Source organism: Topomyia yanbarensis, chromosome 2, assembly GCF_030247195.1.
Source record: "Topomyia yanbarensis strain Yona2022 chromosome 2, ASM3024719v1, whole genome shotgun sequence".
NCBI lineage: Eukaryota > Metazoa > Arthropoda > Insecta > Diptera > Culicidae > Topomyia > Topomyia yanbarensis.
The window spans coordinates 78,255,844-78,274,036 of NC_080671.1; the positions used below are offsets into that span (position 1 = coordinate 78,255,844).

The 18,193-nt window shown below is 35.9% G+C and overlaps 1 protein-coding gene across 1 annotated transcript in view; it reads right to left on the reverse strand.

Moving 5' to 3' along the window:
• LOC131678505 (uncharacterized) overlaps positions 1 to 18,193 on the reverse strand; it is a 172,673-nt gene that overhangs the window by 126,177 nt on the left and 28,303 nt on the right. Inside the window, exon 2 of the mRNA XM_058958700.1 lies at positions 2,295 to 2,843. Coding sequence (XP_058814683.1) covers positions 2,295 to 2,558 — 264 coding nt within the window. The 5' untranslated portion in view covers positions 2,559 to 2,843. The remainder of the gene's footprint in view (positions 1 to 2,294; positions 2,844 to 18,193) is intronic.

An 18,193-nucleotide genomic window follows, 5' to 3' on the forward strand; every position in this document is an offset into this window, starting at 1 on the left:
TTCAATGATTTACTTTTAGTCCATTGTATCATTAACTAAATATATCAATTTTTATCATTGAATTGAGTACTTGCATACGCTATGGAGTAGTACATGCACTATATATATATATATATATATATATATATATATATATATATATATATATATATATATATATATATATATATATATATATATATATATATATATATATATATATATATATATATATATATATATATATATATATATATATATATATATATATATATATATATATATATATATATATATATATATATATATATATATATATATATATATATATATATATATATATATATATATATATATATATATTGTCATGTTAACCATATTTCTTCAAGAGCATGAAAATTTTATAGCTTGAAATTTGACGCAAACGGTGATAAGTCAGTTTCATTGCGTTCTTATTGTTTGCAATGTTGTTCTAGTTTTATGCTTAAAAACCGCGCACCGTATTTTGGAAGTGCTTACTTTTACCGATTAAAATGCGCCTCTGATAGCACAACAACGCACACGAATAATTATAACATAAGAATCAATTGATCGCGGAGAAAAAAAACAAATTCATAATTATCATCAAAAATAATACCAAAGTTTATACACGATAAATTATGCTTTTAATACGAAACCTTAACATACCTCTCAACTGTAGGCTGTCCGGACCTGAAGATGCTATTTTTACAAACCGATCATTTCAAAATTAATTCAATAAACGATAAATCTACAAAAATTCTCGGTAGCTTGCTGCCCAGAGCAATATACACATGATAACACTTTAGATCATATCAAGGTGAATCCAGATTTGTGTAACTCTTTACTCCATCCTATTAACAAAAACTCCTTACCGTGGAAATGCAGAGGTATATACATAATAACATTTGTTACACTAACATTCTGGTTTAAATTAACCAGACTAAACATCAAACTAAATTCATTCCCATGCATTGTCTTTCCGCGAAAAAAATACATTAATGCGCCTTAAAACTATGTTAGATACCCAGTTTACGAATTACAGACCCTACTATTCTCAACGGCTTCAACAGTCAGCTGAGAGATAATTCAATACCGCGACGATAACAGTACGCATAAATCGCTTTAGGCCAAAAGAAATCGTCACGGGACACAAAACAAAGACCGGACGACAAGTTTTCCGCTCCGCTGCTTTCGCACGCATAAGATCTGCTCAAGGCATCATCCGCAGACTCTGATGCGGAGAAGAGCCACATCGTCGCGGGTACAAAGAGCGCATCTAATCAACAGTCACCGATCAAGTCTGTGTGAAATTAGAAATTCGTTAGACCCCGACACGGTGGGTTAGTGTCGATGACCTAGAGATCGTCGTCAACGTTAATCGTATGTATGGTATAGGTGAGCCGCACATAAAAACTGTCGGCCGGCGGTCATAAAGACGGATATTGCAAGGGTACATGACAGCTCAAGGCCCGTCGTCGTCGGTGACACGCATCTCGTTCGAGGCGGTTTTTATTTTGAGGATAGCTGACCTTCAACCAGAGCCAAAATTAGCTACAGCCGCCGATGTAGCAGGTATCAACGTTGCTAAGCACGAATTAATTACTGTCGAAAATCAGTCTATTCTTAGTGGCATGATGTCAGTTAGCTGTACATGTAAACAACGCAACCGCGCATGAATAACTCGGCTGGGTTGAAAAAAAAACATACTTGGATTAGCGTCAAGCACAAATTAGTTAGGAACTTAACATTTAGCCACCAGTGAGTTGCTTCAAAAACAGGAAGTATAATTGAAGCTTGATGACATCCGGGCTATTATGTAAATTTCATCTAGTAAAATGATTCACCTATTAGTTTAAAGCTAGGAACATATGGTCGATGTTAAGTGAAACCGGACTGAGTTATTGAATTCGAGAAAAAATGGGTTTAAAGTTTGAATCGCTTCATAATTTATGCTATGATTTGAAATGAATTTATGTCGTAATTTTAGCTTACAATAACATATTACAACTCTGGCCAAAATCAAACGTAGTTGAAGAAATATTCAATCCACACTTTAGGAGATTTGTTACTCAGTCCGATCTGTTTTAACACCGACTATATAAGGTCGTGATACACCAAGCGCCTTCACACAACTGAAGCTAACAGTTCACAGTAACTTTATTGCAATTTTTCAACGAATTAAAGTAAAAGCAAATTCGTTAAACTTAGCCAGCATTACTGTTCTATGATAGTAATTAAAATATCGACAAAACGTGACAAGCACGAAAAATCACATACTCTGCATACGTTCTTACCTTCACATCAGCTTCAACCACAATCGTGCTTTTCCGCTCACTAGCGCTGCTCAAACTGGAGTTGGAACTGTTCCACTTCATGCTGCTTCCGATTTCAGCACCACCAGACCCATTCGCTGATCGTTGCTTTCGAAGTGAACCGTCCGGCTTTATTGCTGGACAGCGTTCCTCAGCGGTGCTGTTTCCACCGAGGCTTCCTCTGTTACAAATACCATTGGTATAGTTAACAAAGTGCTGAGTCTGTATACTGGACGCACCAAACATGATTGTTCGTTGTTTCGCAAAGGACTATTTAAACGTAACCGCATTTCGTTTTGTTCGATTAAACACGCTTCACATTCATATCACATCGATTCACACACTTTTGCTTTCGTTGCTTTCGGACTTTGTTGGCCAACTGTTGAGCACACGTAGCACAATTTCGTTGAACTGGTAATACCACATCACAACGTGCATTCTAATTTCATTCACAAGTTCAGCCTCGGTACTGGATACGGTAATGGTAGATCGTTCTGCTTCTCACGTTCGGTCTATCTTTCAAAGCTCAACCTGAAAGTGAAAAAGAAGAAAAGAATTTCTCATAAATCAGTAACCATCCACGGCTTATTTGAAAGCATAGCCATTTTCGCTTCCTGTGTGTGCCTCATTTTTGGGAAAATGATACTCAAAGAACCCGCCTTCTTCGCAGCTAATTGCGCACATACCTTCTGAACTGATGCGCTCATAATTCGAAATTAAAAATTCTCCCTAATCCCATTAAAACCTGATGTACACAGATACATGCTCCACGTGCCAATCTATTTTTTTTCTGTCTACTTTTAGAAACCTCGCTTTCGCAGACTTGATGCACTCCACTCAATTTCCGGTTATGCCTGCTGCGACTGTGGAATGTGGACCCAGCACATATATTATACGCACACCTTGGCAAGCGTCGAAGTCACCTGCGGCGGCTTTGAATCTTGGTTTGGTTTGTTATGTTTTGTTTTGTTTTATTTTCTCTTCCAATCAAACCAACTCTTACAAGCCTCTTTCGCTGCGATTTTTTCCCCTTGTCACCTATTAATATTCATCGATTGCTTTCCATCCATTATTTAGACTCCCTCATCTCGTGTGTGCGTATTCCAACGCTGCAGTTGAGTGGGGTAGGTTAACTCATCACACCACCCTTAATGGGTTCTCATTACCAAACTCTTTCGCTTTCTCACCCAACCGGCCGGCTGTGGATTGAGGGGCCAAAAGCATTGGCAAATCCAAATCGCTCAATTCAAAACGATTTCACAGCCCAAGCAGGAAAAAAAAACAATTCGTAAGAATTTTTGCAGTAATATATTAGAGATCGACGTCACGTTTTCGACTCCATAATTTTCTAACTTCACCAGATATACTCTTAAAGAGCAATGGCCTGATAATAGCTTAGTGATTAGGTAGGGTGATGAGCCTATTTTCACCATACTAAGCAAGGTGCCGCACTAATTCGGTAATTTCTAGCCTTACAATCATTGGAGTGCGTAAAAATTGACATCAAACGCTTTGCTTTGTTGTTAAGAACCAATATAATAACACAAATGCGTTGAAAACAGTAAAATTCTCGTGTTTGAGCACAATGAAAACTCGAATCGAGTGCCCCTATTGTTACGCTACCATTTGACTCAATGCGTTGAACAAAGATGGCAGACACTGCTCTAACCAACGGCTTCAAACGGGTAGGGTGATAATAGAAACATGGCGCAAATAGGCTCATCACCCTATTACATTTAGTTGTGGCATACGTAAAGTGGGGAATTCTTTCAGTATTGAATAAATTGTCTTGATTGAAAACAAGTACGGTATCAAAGTGTCAATCCCAATAAGCTTTTCCGAAGTATTATTCAAGCAGTACTGTTTTACGCATCCCACCAAACATTTCGTGGTTTTATAAACACGTTTTAACAGTTGCTTTATTCAGCTCTAGCTGAACATTGGAAGTATACGTGTTATCATATATCGTTTATTCCACCCTTAAACATCCGGGATTTGGAGAATTTATTCAGCTTGTCTGATTAAGACACATGAAAGAACAATTCTTCAGCACGTATACAGCCTGAGTATAAAACCACAGTTCAGCTTTATCAATAAACCTTTTCGTTACCGCTATTCAGCTGAGAGAATTATCATAGGAAAATTGTTAAAGACATTTATTTCAAGTTACACACGCCATCAATCTCTTTAGAAGCCATATTATTTTATTAGTGTTACGTTACAGTTAGAGAAAAATTGTATTACCTTGTTGGATATCATATCACGTACCTGGATCCGAACCAGCAACCTGTTGAATCCTTACTGTCTGCACCAATCTTGCATACATCGAATGCTTAAGATTTCACCGATGTACCGACAAGTCTAGGCTGCTGAATAGAGTCTGTACAAAGGCTACAGTAGCCTCCCATAGATTTGAGTGAACCTAGTTGGCTTGGGTTCGAATCCCAACCTACGATAAATTTTTTATTTCAATTTTTTTTTATTTAATAATTTTTAGAACATTCGGGAATTTTAAATTAGATAATTTATTTATTTCAAAAATGATGATTATAGTCGTTTTTGTTTCCAAGGTGAGGATTTATGGTTGTCACAAAACATTTAGATAAGTAAAAATGGGTGTTATATGAAAGTGGTGGTAACTGAATGATGGATAGAAGTCATTTATAATTCTAAGATGGCAATCTCCTCAATTTATTTACCACTTCCTGCCAAATGATTTTCTTTCCATTGTGATTTTTTTTTTGGTAAGCGGAAGTCGCTGTTCGAATTCAATAGTTTATTTATTTATATCAATTAAGTTCACCAGCGTAAATAATCATTTCATTGTACCTTTGTTTGCAAGTCGATGGATAGAAAAAAATCATGGTAACAATGCTGGTGTCTAAAATTTATAGCAACCTTGGAACAAAAAGTTTCTCTAGTGTTCAATATGAGAATATTCATGTTTCACAAGTAAACAGACCATTTCGAATTAAAAGGTAAATTTACATAAACGAGGGCGCGTGTGATTTGGTAAGCTTGTACATTGAAAAACTGTAAATCTTGTATTTCTCGTGGTGAAAACTCAGTAGATATAAAAAAAACTAAATAAACTTTCTTTATTCATTTATTGAGCTATTGCTCCTTAACTGTAATATATGCAAAACATCTCAATTGGAATATACCGATATAATAAAAAAATCCTTCACTTAATAGTAAAAAAAAATTGTGTGTGTATTGGGACTCGAACCCAGGTCGGTTTCCATTCCTCATGATTTACTAATCGCGCCAATTTTTGTAGTAGTTACAATTACCTTTGTTAAACACATAATTCAGCTAAAAGTCAAAGGTGGTATAATGTAAAGGTAGAAGCAACCTGTTGAAGACATGTAGTGCAGCTTAATGATTAAAGGTAATACTATTGGTAACAGCCTCGTTTATTCAACTCGCAATTCAGTCTAATTAAGATGGTTGAATAAACTGCCCATGATCGTATATCAGTCCCATAAAGATAGGAAATCCCATAGAAAACGGGACAACTATGCGATCATGGGTAGTAAAAGCGTTAATATTGTCGCTATTATATTTATTAGCAGTATAGTTCAGCCTAGTTGGCTGGATTTTAAATAGGCTGAATAAACTGTTAATGTTTAAATAGTTCAGCGAAAGTTTAATTCAGCTTACATAAACTTTAATCTGCTTTAAATCAACACGTAGTCTTATAGTTCAGCTCCTAATGTTTGTTGGGATGGGCATACTTGACTAGGACCTGAGGCCCCGCAATTTCAAACGCCTGCACTAAGGATGCATCTATTCATACTAATGCCTGTATTTATACTCTTAAACGCGTAGGTAAAATAATGGAATTTTGAATTCAAAGAAGGTTATAGTGTCCAAATAAAGTAGAAACATTAGCGGTCCATAAAAACTTCCCTGGGGTACTTCTGAGGTGCAAATAAATGTAAGTGCCTGACAATCTTCAATGACAACTACTGTTTCTCGATCTGTAAGATAGGATCGAAATAGACAAACTACCGCTGATTTCATATCTCTCAATTTGGCCGATTGCTATATCATGGTATAATGTGGTCCAAAATGAAAATTAAGCAGAAATTTTGAGATTTTACCTAAACTAAAGAACTTAGCCTTATTAAGTCTACGGAAAAGTTTTCGTAGTTTATGAGCCCCTTCTTTGTTAAAACAACAGTTAAGGTTGTTCTAAGTTTACCAAGATCACAACATTGACTTTTCAATCATTCCAGATAGAGCCATACGACCTTCAGTGAAGTTGTAGAACGACAAATTTTATAAAAGTTTTCTGAAGACGTGTAATCTCTATCTGTCATACTTTTATTTTAACAACAAATTTAAAATAAAAGGTTAGAGTGTTTTCTAGTGTTTCTAGTCTAGTCTACACATACACAGCCAATACATTTAGGAATCCTGGAAAATTGCAGACGTTTGCCTACAATTTTTCTTGTCAATATTAATGTTTGTGATACATATGATATGTGACAGAATCATTAAAGCGGCCACGCCAACTGTGCAGCGTACAAAGTGAAGATGATTCAACATTTTACGGCAATTAAATTATTCTTTGAATGAAGAATTTTATCAACGAACTATTTGAAACCTGGAATAAGGAAGAAACGTGGACAACCATGCCGACCGTTTCAATTTGATGGGGATTTAATAAATCGTTGGGAGTGACTTGGCTAAGAGGATTAATGTCACTCCTTTGGTCCTAGGTTCCTGGGATGGCAGAAGAAAAAAAAACGAACTGTCTCGAACGAGACCTCGCCTACTAATCTTAGAGTGTTTTCTAATGTTTCTTGAAGCGTTTTCGTTTTTTCTTGGTGCTACACCGGTGTAGTGCAAAGAAAGAGATAGACTGATTACACTCAAGTTTGAATGAGTGTAACACCGACTACACCGGTGTAGCGCACTGTCAAAAACGAATGCCATTAGAAAAACGGTTTTAGTCAAATAACTTTTGCGGTTCAAAAAATGAATTTTTGATATTATAAGTACTAACATCTTTTGAATAATAGAGGTTAGAGTTTTGATGCATTAGAAAAAAATGCATTTCTGAGAGCCGATGTGCTTGGTCGAGTTAAATAATCGTAAGAAAAAGTCCTGAAAAATTAACCATCTCTTAGGTGCCAGTCGTGCACTCCTTTCCTGAACTAGCCTCATACCCACGGTCAAAAGAGTCGACAACTATTAGGATCCACATGTACCCCACCCAAGCGAATTGATCAACTTGCAAGTTGGAGCACACATCTACCAAAATCAGCCAAGAAGACTTCCGAATCAATGAGAATGGACCATGTCAGTCGAAGGCCACAGGCCCAGCGGCATGTCGTACAGTTCCTGAAATTAAGAGTTTTGTTTGTTATCCTGCTCCTAACAACTCATGCTAAGTCGTCAGTGATGCTATTAAAACTTTGCATTGATTTCGCTTCTGTCTTCTTCCTGATCTCCTCTTGGGCCCCCAGGCCTGGGATCAATCGACTATTAGTAAATCAGAGAGTGCTGTCAACCGTAATTTCCACGAATACCAAATTCCCTCCAGCTATTCTACCATTTATTCTTTCTGTTTTAGTGTGTATTAATGAAAACTTAAATGATTGTTTCAACGGATTGAACTATTCTGTTGTAACACCACTATGCTTGTTCAATATAGTGAGTGGATATTGTTAGGTGTGATCCTCCTCATCAGACGTCCTCTGTTTTTTTAAAAAAATAGTTTTATTTATATAACTTTTACAGTTTTGATTTTTCATTAAGATGACTTTAGAAATATTTTCAGATATTTTGAAGGAGAACGATTTGTCTCAATATACTGAACCTCTAGCTTCTTTCGTTAGAAAGTTATATAAACTTTTTACTGAAAATGAACTATTTTTTAGTAAAAATTGCAAGATATACAAAAATATCGCATTCGCCATTTTTTGTTCATCTATGCTACAAAGCATGATATTTCATATGCAGGGTTGTTACGGAAGACGACAAAATAAAAACGCACCAAATTCGCGCGAGATTTTGCCTGGTTGAAAAACTGAATAAAGATTACCAAAACTTGCAATGGTTTTTCTTTGAAGATTCTAGGAAACTTCTCATATATTGTCCACCTGAATCTTTTATTAATAGACTAAACAAATCGTGTCTTATTTGAAAATATTCCTAGCCCTTAATTTTGAAATAATACATCCCAAAATATTTTCGACAAAATGTTATAATTATTGCATTGACGAATGTATTTTGGATCGAATCTGCCGCCGGTTTGATTGTGCGGTCTTCGTTGAGAATGATAACATTCGTACTGCTGAATAACAACAAATAATTGTAATTTCTTCGTAGCGCATCGTCTAACCGCGTATCCACGTGCTTCTCATTCGACTAGCGAACGATGAATGAAGCACTTAGTACAAATATACATATAACTTCCAATATTCGATTAGGTCTCTTAGATTCACTATATTGACAAATCTACCTGACATGCACTACAAATCTCGGGTTTTCTATGTCATGTCCGACAGATTTGGCGTTATGCATACAAGTAATAAATACTTCGAAATTTAATACAAAATTGGTTAACATTTTTCCAACTGATCAGCGCAAATATAATGTAATTTCGTTTAGTAGAAAAATAGACTCGGCAAATGAATATGAAAAACTTGGATCAGTATTCCCAAAAGTTACTAGTAATGAATGCATTATTTTTAATAAATACATGGTTCTTGTGAACTCATTTGGCTACGGCTGCTTTGATTGCACAGAAATCCATTTAGAACACATATTCAACTTAAACCATCTTCCAACTATGGGTGGTTTGGGGATTATGAATAGCTGTTACTCAAGTTGCTGTGCTCCGATCTTGATGAACCAAGCAAATCCAAGCCTCGGAATGGAACCATATATCGTCAATTGTCGTTGAAGGTTATTCGGATATGATTGGGTTAAAAAATTCTAAACACTTTATGCATGTATCTTGATTCAAGATGAATCATATGCGATAGCCAATTTCAAACACATTCCGTGGCTCAATTTTTTCGTAGATAAGTTATGTTATACAAAGTTATGATTTAGCAAGGGATCTGTTCATGTGGCATGAACACCAGCGTTTTTGTGACATAACACTATGAATTCGAAAGCAAAGAAGGTCTCTCAACAAACGGATGTTACTCTTCATTAAGACGATCCCGTTACATTTTGGTTAGACTTAGAATGATATCTTACAATGATACGACAATGGAGTTAGTTCATAAAACTGAAACTCTGTCCAAAATTTAATTCGCGTCAAATTCGTGCGATGCCTCAAATTGAGAACATAAAACGCGACAAATTTGCGAAAATCGCAAAAACTACGCAATCCGCGCGACCGCACCAACCCGGCATATGATAGCAATGGTATTTAATGTTTAGTGCCCGAATCGAAGATAATGCCATTTTTTATGCAAAAGTTCTCATAACTTTGAACGGAAAATAGCTGAGTAGTTGGTGTGTATAAACAAACTATACGTCCTAAAGTAATCTTAAAATTATCCAAAGGGCACTTTAGTGTAAAATAAAAACTACAAAAGTTATAGAAACAAAACCTTTTTTAAGCAACACCCTGTAGCTACCGTTTGGATTTGTCGTGCTATGGAAGATATAAAAAACAGACCTTGCGTGTCTTCAGCAATTTTTTGTAAAATAAGTTGTTCTACAACTTCATCGAGCTCTATCTCGAACCATTACAAACTTCACTTTCAAATTTTTCTAAAATAATAATCACCCTAGTTTCTGTTTCAACGAAAAGAAGGGCCTTGCAATGCACAACAATTTTCCTAAACATATTGTAAGGCTAAATTATTTAGTTTTAGCGAAAAGCAGTTAAAATACCTGCAAAATTTGCGTTCTGTAATGGCACTATGGAAAATTTTCAGGAAAAATATATTTTGTACTATAACTTTTTAAGTAGCCCTAGAAAAATTGCGGTATTAACATGTTTAAAAGAAAGAAACCGTAGAATTTTAACGGAGATAATTGCTTTTCTCAAAAAATAAGACAACTTTGGTTTTTGAGACATTCTTTCCCAAAAATTCCCTATTTTCAAAAACTTGTTTGCCCCATGCTGCAAATTTGCAAAATATTTTGCATATTTTCTAATTTGAAAACATCTAAGAAATTTAGTGAAGCCTTTGCAATCTTGGTGCGAATACGAAAAGTTAGGGTTCTGGGGCATTGTGTCATTCTAATCGCATTTTAAAAATTTTCTCGTGTGCATATCTCCTCAATCAATAAAACGTACATTGCTTAACGTGGAAAATTCTTAAAAACAAAAAAGAAATAGATTTGCTATCGGTAAAATTAAGAAACGTTAGATGTTTTAAGATTTAGTCTCAATTCAACAGTTTATCATTAAATTGCACAATATTTAACAATAATTTTTTATTCAATATACTACTTTTTTCGAGACTTGTCCTACCGAAGCTGTATAGCTAATGTCTCGGAATGGCTCTCCATCAGAATCACTCCCTACAATTGCAGATGAGACGGGAAATGTCACCCACTAAAAGCCTGCTTAAGGCCATTTGCAGCGGGCCGCGATTCTGAATGTGATATTGTAGGGGAGACCGGGGCTAGCCCCGAGCTCCCCTACACACAGAAAATAAAAGTTTTTCGCTCTTAGCAAAAAACAAATGACACATACTCTTAGTTTGAAAATAAAACTTTTTAATTTCAATTACCACTCTTCTATAGCATAAAAGGAAAACTTTTATTTTGATTATTATTATTTAAGGGGGCGGAGGGTAAGGGTTTTCCACGTGAAAAAAACACTTTCTTGTGAATTTTCTTGGAACTTCGCGTGAATTAAATTGATCAAAACTTCTGTACATTATTGTGTATCATTTCGATAACATGCTGTAATTTTTCTATGGAAAAATATCGACAAACGACTCGGTGATTAAAAATTTATCTCGCAAACTCAACGTAGAGGTTGGGTATTCTTACATAGAATGTGTATGCAAAGTTTGAAAGAAATCGGTTAAGTAGTTTTTGAATGGCAGGTAACACCGCAAATCATTTTTTTTTCAGAGACGTTCTACAAAAAGCTTCGTCATCGAGTCGTTTGTCGATTTTTTTTCATATAAAAATTACAGCATGTTATTGAAATGATATACAATAATATACAAATGTGTTGATCAATTCGCTTCACACGAAATTCCGAAAAAAAATCCCAAAAAAAGTGCTTTTTTTTCGCGCGGAAACCGTTTAGAATTTGATCTGGACCAATAATTTGAAGCAATTTAAAACTCATTTCAATAAGTTTTGCATCATTTAGATATAGTGATAAGTGCATAAAATACAAAATAGAAATATAAGTGCAGTCAATAGCGATGCTGTATCTTTCATTTGAGACTAAATTTGAGAAAATAGAGTCAGACATTTCTAAGAGGCAGATGTGAATTTACATCAGGAACTTAGCCACTTTCCCGAAGCTTCCGGTTCCGCCGAAAGTATCCAAAGTGCTCAATGTTGGTTTGATTGAGAACCAGTGAGCTGAAATTATAAATCAACAGTAACTCCGTTAAGAAGTCGGTTTTCAGAGTGATTGCATAGCCTTTCTATAGGAGAAAAGCAAAAATCGTATATAAGCTTCGAGCGCCAAAATCGGGTGAAGATATAATACTCCTTCTTTTAATTTCTTCGTAGTTTATGTATAGTTACTGACAGTGGCGTAGCCAGAAATTTGGTTTGGAGGGGGTTTTGACGAAAATCATAGATTTTTCAATAATGTTGGCGGGTCTATTGATGACATTTAATCTGTAGGCCGCGATCGACTGGGTACTACCGTGTTCTGCAGTAATAGCGAAATGGGATGGTGTGAGCGGGCATGGGCGCCATAACCCTACCGTAGGAAGAACTAAACACCTGTCCTGTCGCAGGTGTCGGTTATGTTGGGTGGCGGACTACGAGACAGGTTAGGTCAAGTTCAACGAGTGGCCCAAAAACACCACTTTACTATCAATCAAGGAGAAAAGGATGAGCTGAAAACTCGCAACTTCGAAACCGTAGCAGTGGAGGAGCTTTGCTAGACGGGGCAGAAGGTGTGGAAATGCGGGGATCGAGCGACGTCACAAGAGCTGAGCAAAATGCACCAACGCGTGATTAGCGAAAGGATGTGTGTAGTGTGGATCAAAGGCCATTTCTTCAACTAGAGCATTATCAATGTGCACTGACCTCACGAAGCCAAGAAAGGTGCATTTTATGGCGGAATGTTAAGCTCGTCATCGGTGACATAAACATCCTGATAGGCCGGGGGCATTGTAAAAACCGGTTATCGCACAGGATAGTGGGTACACCTTATAAATAATGTGCGCAAATTATCACGATTGATAAGTATATTATGACGAACACCTAAGTAGCGAAGCCGTAGACAACAAGAATATTGCAAGAATCAGCTTGCAGACGCGCACAGTCGACAACAGATTCCGGATCTACCTAAGATTCATGAAAAAATAGGACGGTTGAACCGCTGGCAATGATCAACTGTCATGTGAGCTACTCAAACACAGAGTAGAGGAATTGGCTAGAGCACTCCACTGGGTGCTTTAGAAGATCTGGAAGGAGGAGATTTTACCAAAGTATAGGATGTAGGGAGTAGTATGTCCCATCTATAAAAATGGTGTTAAGCGGGATTTTTGCGACTAATTACCGGTTAATCACATTCCTGAACTGCCGTTGTATGCAAAGGTGACGTAAATGCCATCGAGTATATTTTTCAGAAAATCAATTTTCAAATCTTGCATGGTGCGGGTAAAAGCATGCTTTGGCCACTTTGTTTTTCGCATTTCAACAGGTTATTTTTTATTTTTATTTGAAGTCGTTTGCACTAAAAGATGCGAATTTTCGTAGTGAACTTAAAAATATGAAAAAGTTAAATTTGACCAAAGTTGCGTTGAAGCCACTTTTGCATACCAGGATAGTAAACGTCATCTACAAGGTGTTCTCCCAAATTCTTTGTTACCGCCTATAACCGTTAGTAGGGGAATTCGTAGTGCAATATGGCCTATAATGCACAAATACGGGTTGCATTCATATATTCAACCAAGCTATTTGCAATAATATTCTTGAAAACTTTGCCGAAGACACTTTGTCTCGAAATAAGTTTGATTGGAGTTAGTAATGCATCCAACTGGAAAAATTAATCACAAAATTATGCTACTAAATACTACACCACCGAAAGCTTATGGTTTCCAAATTATGGAATCTTGGCGCCATTCAATTCGATACCCAAATGTACACCATAAATAGCGAATCTTAGCTAGTGGCACTTTATATAAGTGATAACCCAAAAAATCAAATGCATATAAAAACCGATTCTGACCTGTTAGAGACAAGCGTAAAACGCCATTTTTCATCAGTTTCTTTGTAGGCGTTTTCGTTGAGCTATTTTGCTTGATATTTACATGATATTTATAGGATCCTCACTAAAATATTAGTTACAAGATCCCATTCTCACAATTTACAAAAAGTCCCCATAACGTTTAAAACATTAGGTTCTCAATATAATGAACAGATAATAAACTTCCAAAATTATTTTTTTAATGTTTAAATAAACTAGTCAGCATCAAACTTTTTTTGTCTTCAATTCAAATATTTTGGTTTGGAGGGGGTTTTAACCCCCAAAACCCCCCCTTGGCTACGCCACTGGTTACTGTGCAAAGAAAATAAATGATATCACAAAAAAAAATTAAGCTGTCAGTTAGAGAGGTACAACAATATGTCTTCCCCACCTAATTTTGTTTTGTGGCACTTTTTCTTCTCTGAAGTCTTATTAATGCCCATTCTATTTCTGTGCCTCCATATTTCATTTACTACTCGACCTACAGATGATGGAAAGCGCATAAATTGGCATCAACATCTTTGCTACGTTCTTAAAAACCAATATAATAACCCAAATGGACTGAAAACAGTGAAATACGCATTTTGAGCCCAACGAAAACTTGAATCAAATACCCCAATTAAACCTCTCTTATTTGAGCAAATGTGTTGAGCTAAAACTCATTACCCTTGTCAAAATTTCAAAAAAATCGACGCGGTTCGTATTGCAGCTTTCCTTGACGAAACGCTGATTGAATCAAGTGTAAAAAAGTTTTAACCCAAATAAACCTTCAAAAACATCAACAATCTTCTCCACAAGTAACTCCACTCGAAACTGCCTTGGATCGCACACAAAGCCCGCGTATAACAAACAATACCTCAAATGTTACCATTTACCATTCGGGTTTTAAAAAGCTGCACTCTTCGAATATTATTCACCCCCGTCAAACAATCCAAATCAGCACCACCAAGACACCTAGCAGCCATCTGGCGATGTGTGGTAACCGTTTGGTCTAACCTTGTGTCCAAAGTTCGTGGCTTTCACAACCGTAGTACCGACCGTCGTCGATCTATCTGCTGCAGGGCTGCTGCTAGCAAACGCAGATCAACATGGCGCCAACTGCGACCGAGCAGCGTTGTTCTTTCAAACCTCTCGAATGGCGAATTCTCCGTCCGGGCCACGATTTTCTTATTTGTAACCTATATCGTCTTTATATTAGCCCAAGAATTGCACCGCTTAGATGGTCCAATGGAGCACACACACACCATCTAAAAGTGAACATGAGCTTGATCATCTATTTTCATTCCGCATTTATGTGTTTATATATAATAGAAGCAACATTTGTGCAATGTTTTGTAAATAAACGTGTCTTCGGCAGTTACAGTATGAATGAAGGAAGTGGTGCACGGATGATTATGGGCCGCTCAAAGCATAGTTGATAGGTATTGAACAAACGAAACTGCGACCGCATTGTGCTTTTTTGTTGTTTGAAAATGCAATAACTGCACAAACAGAATATTTGCTTCGCTGGTTGGCTGATCCGATATTCCTCCTTTATACATCTTTCACGGCCTGTTGAAGTCAGCAACCGAGTGTACCATACAGACTACGGTTGTTCCAGTTCTTGAATCCATATCCTACTGTGCACGGTCGATATAAGAACGGTGGAGTCGCACCGCTGAACAAATGGGAGCATTCAAATGAGCAAAGACTTATTCGTTCCAAGTCGATGCTTCCGGGTAGGTAACGAAGCATAAAAATTTTAACTATTATGCTGAAGCGAGCCCAGCGATCTACAGAAAAACTACAATATACGACTAAACGTAACCAAGTACTTTTAATGAGTGTAGTTGATAGTTGGAAACCTTCAGTAAATGTTTTAACGGTGTTTTAATAATAATTTGAAAATATCGAACATATATTTTGTAATTCTAGCACTAGTGTAATACATCTTTTATGCGCCTCAGGTAGAAACCTTTTCATGGCATTATGCACGTTCCCAGAATGCTTCGCGTTGCACTGTACATGTGTACAGGTCTCAAGAGCGTGAGTTATCAAATAACCACAGAAAACTGGGAAAAACGAAAAATTTTGGTTAAAATTGTTAAGTCATATTCTAGTCCGCCATATTGGAATCGCCATTTTTATTTTTATTTTATTTTGATAGATAATTCCATGTAATTGTTACAAAATATTGACAACCAACCACGAATAACGAATTAATCGAAAGCGTTCTCAAAAATTTAAACGCGTTTATCTCAAAACATGATTTTTCAAAACTGCGTGCAATTTCATTTGAAAACGGTTTAATTTTAAGACTTCATCTTTTGACCTCTCAAAAGAAAATCTTTTCGTTGGATTCGATATTTTTAGTGAAGCCTTAAGTGGAAAAAGGACAAAAAGGGATCTCAAAGTTTGAGATCGCATCATTACGTCTAATTTGAAGTTTTTTGCCCGTTCTTAGATTATTCCTCCAATAATGTAGTTTATTTTAGAGCCTTATTATTAGTTTTGTGTTTCAGATCGGTCCTGAGGCAGCAGGCTGTACGCAGTTTTGGAATTCCACACGCACCTAACGTTAGAAAGAACGTCACCACCTGAGTCATTTTGTTTTTTCGCCTTGAAAAAAATTGTAAATGAAGATAACAATATAAACTTTTTTCATCCAAAAACTGTTTCCTTCTATGTTTTTCCATTGGCACACAAAAAAATTGTGTGGACCTTTTTGTCGTTTGAATGAGAATCTCCCCTTAAAAATTCATGCGAGCAAGTTTCTAATATGGAAAAAATGATAGCTCTGGCTTTTTTCAATCGATTTTGATAATAAATAGGTCATTGGATGCAAAACCAAATGTTCTCTATAAATTGCTTTTAAAACAAAAACGCGTCTTTATCAAAACGGGGAGAATTTTTCTGTTGCTCAAGAAAAAAATGCAAAGGAATGACTAAACTGCATAGTATTTCTAACAATATAACATAACATAGAGTACCGTTCTAGGGGTCATTTTTACTTGTTTCCAGATCCATTAAAAATTAAAAATCGGTTGAACACGACATTGCAAAAACAAACAATTCAATGATTATCCGTTTTGGCGGAATAAAGAAACAAGGTTTAATAAGAACTGATGTTGAATTTTTTATAAACTAAGTATTGTCAAATTAATTCATCAAACAATAAATCTATCAGAAATTCTTGGTAGCTGGCTGCCCAGAGCAATAAACACATGATAACATTTCTAAGAATAGCATGGATCGTATACTTATCAAGCTGAATCCAGATTTATTTTACTCATCCTACTAACAAAAACTCCTTTCCGTGGCAAGCGTGGAGATGTTGTAGTATAGACGGTCTCCATACCGACCTTTGTTACACTAACATTCCCTTCCTCCCCCGATGCACAGTGGCTCGGCTCAGAGCAAAGGTGGACTAAAAGCAGAACTTTGTGCAAAGCGGTTCAAATAAGATAATTTAAAGTAATTTTAGCACGCTGAATTCATTACTGATATTAAAGTATATTAAAAATAATCATTTACAATTCATTCGGGTGCCTCTAAAATATTTTTTTGTCTGTACAGTTCATAAATAATTTTAAAAGTAATGTTTGTGCGTTGGATTCGTTTTTATTATTAAAACATGCTAGAAAAAATCTCGATTATTAGGGTGGCCTAAAAGTAATTATTTAGATAATTTCATCAAATTGTTTACTTCCCGACAAACATATAATAACGGCATGAAAGCCAACTGTTAAAATTCACTTTGGCTGAAAATTCCAGAGAAACCGTTACTCGCCAATCACAGATGTAGGTAGTAAACAAAAGAGAAAAGTTTTCTCTTTCATTATCTGCTCTGAACTATGTTCGGTCATTAACACTTTATCTGGAATTTCTCTCCAAAGAGAATTTGACAGCTGGCTTCTACGTCATAATCATATGTTTGTCGAGCATTGTAATATTCGTGCGCTGTATTTGTTTTTAATGTTAAAACATTTTAGAAAAAAATCGTACTCATTAGAATGGCTCAAAAATATTTGTTTTAAAGCAATGGTTCATTAGGAAGGCTCAAAAATAACTATTCTGTCATTAAATAATTTATTTCGGTCTTATTAGGGTGCTTCAAAATGATTGATATGTCTTAACGATTTGAATAAGATGTTTTTGAATAACTTTGGAACCTTTAATTCAATTTGACGTTGACGTAAATTGATAAGTAAACATTGACGTAAATTGATAAGTAAAAATTCACTAATCAGTAATTTTATTCACGAATGATTTTTTTCTTCGCAATGGTTCACACTTTTTGCCTATGTGACTGCTTCAAACAGATTTTTCGGTAATATGAATTTTACGATAAAGTATTTCAAGGCTACTGTGAGCGTGCCCGCATCCGCTGGAACAAACTTGAACTGATCGTGGGTTCATATCATATGTGATTTATTCTAACAGATTTTAATTTGCTTGCGTTATTTTGAGATATTAAATCGATTTACCTACAACAAGCTGAGAAAATGAAAAATTAGAAAATGCTTCT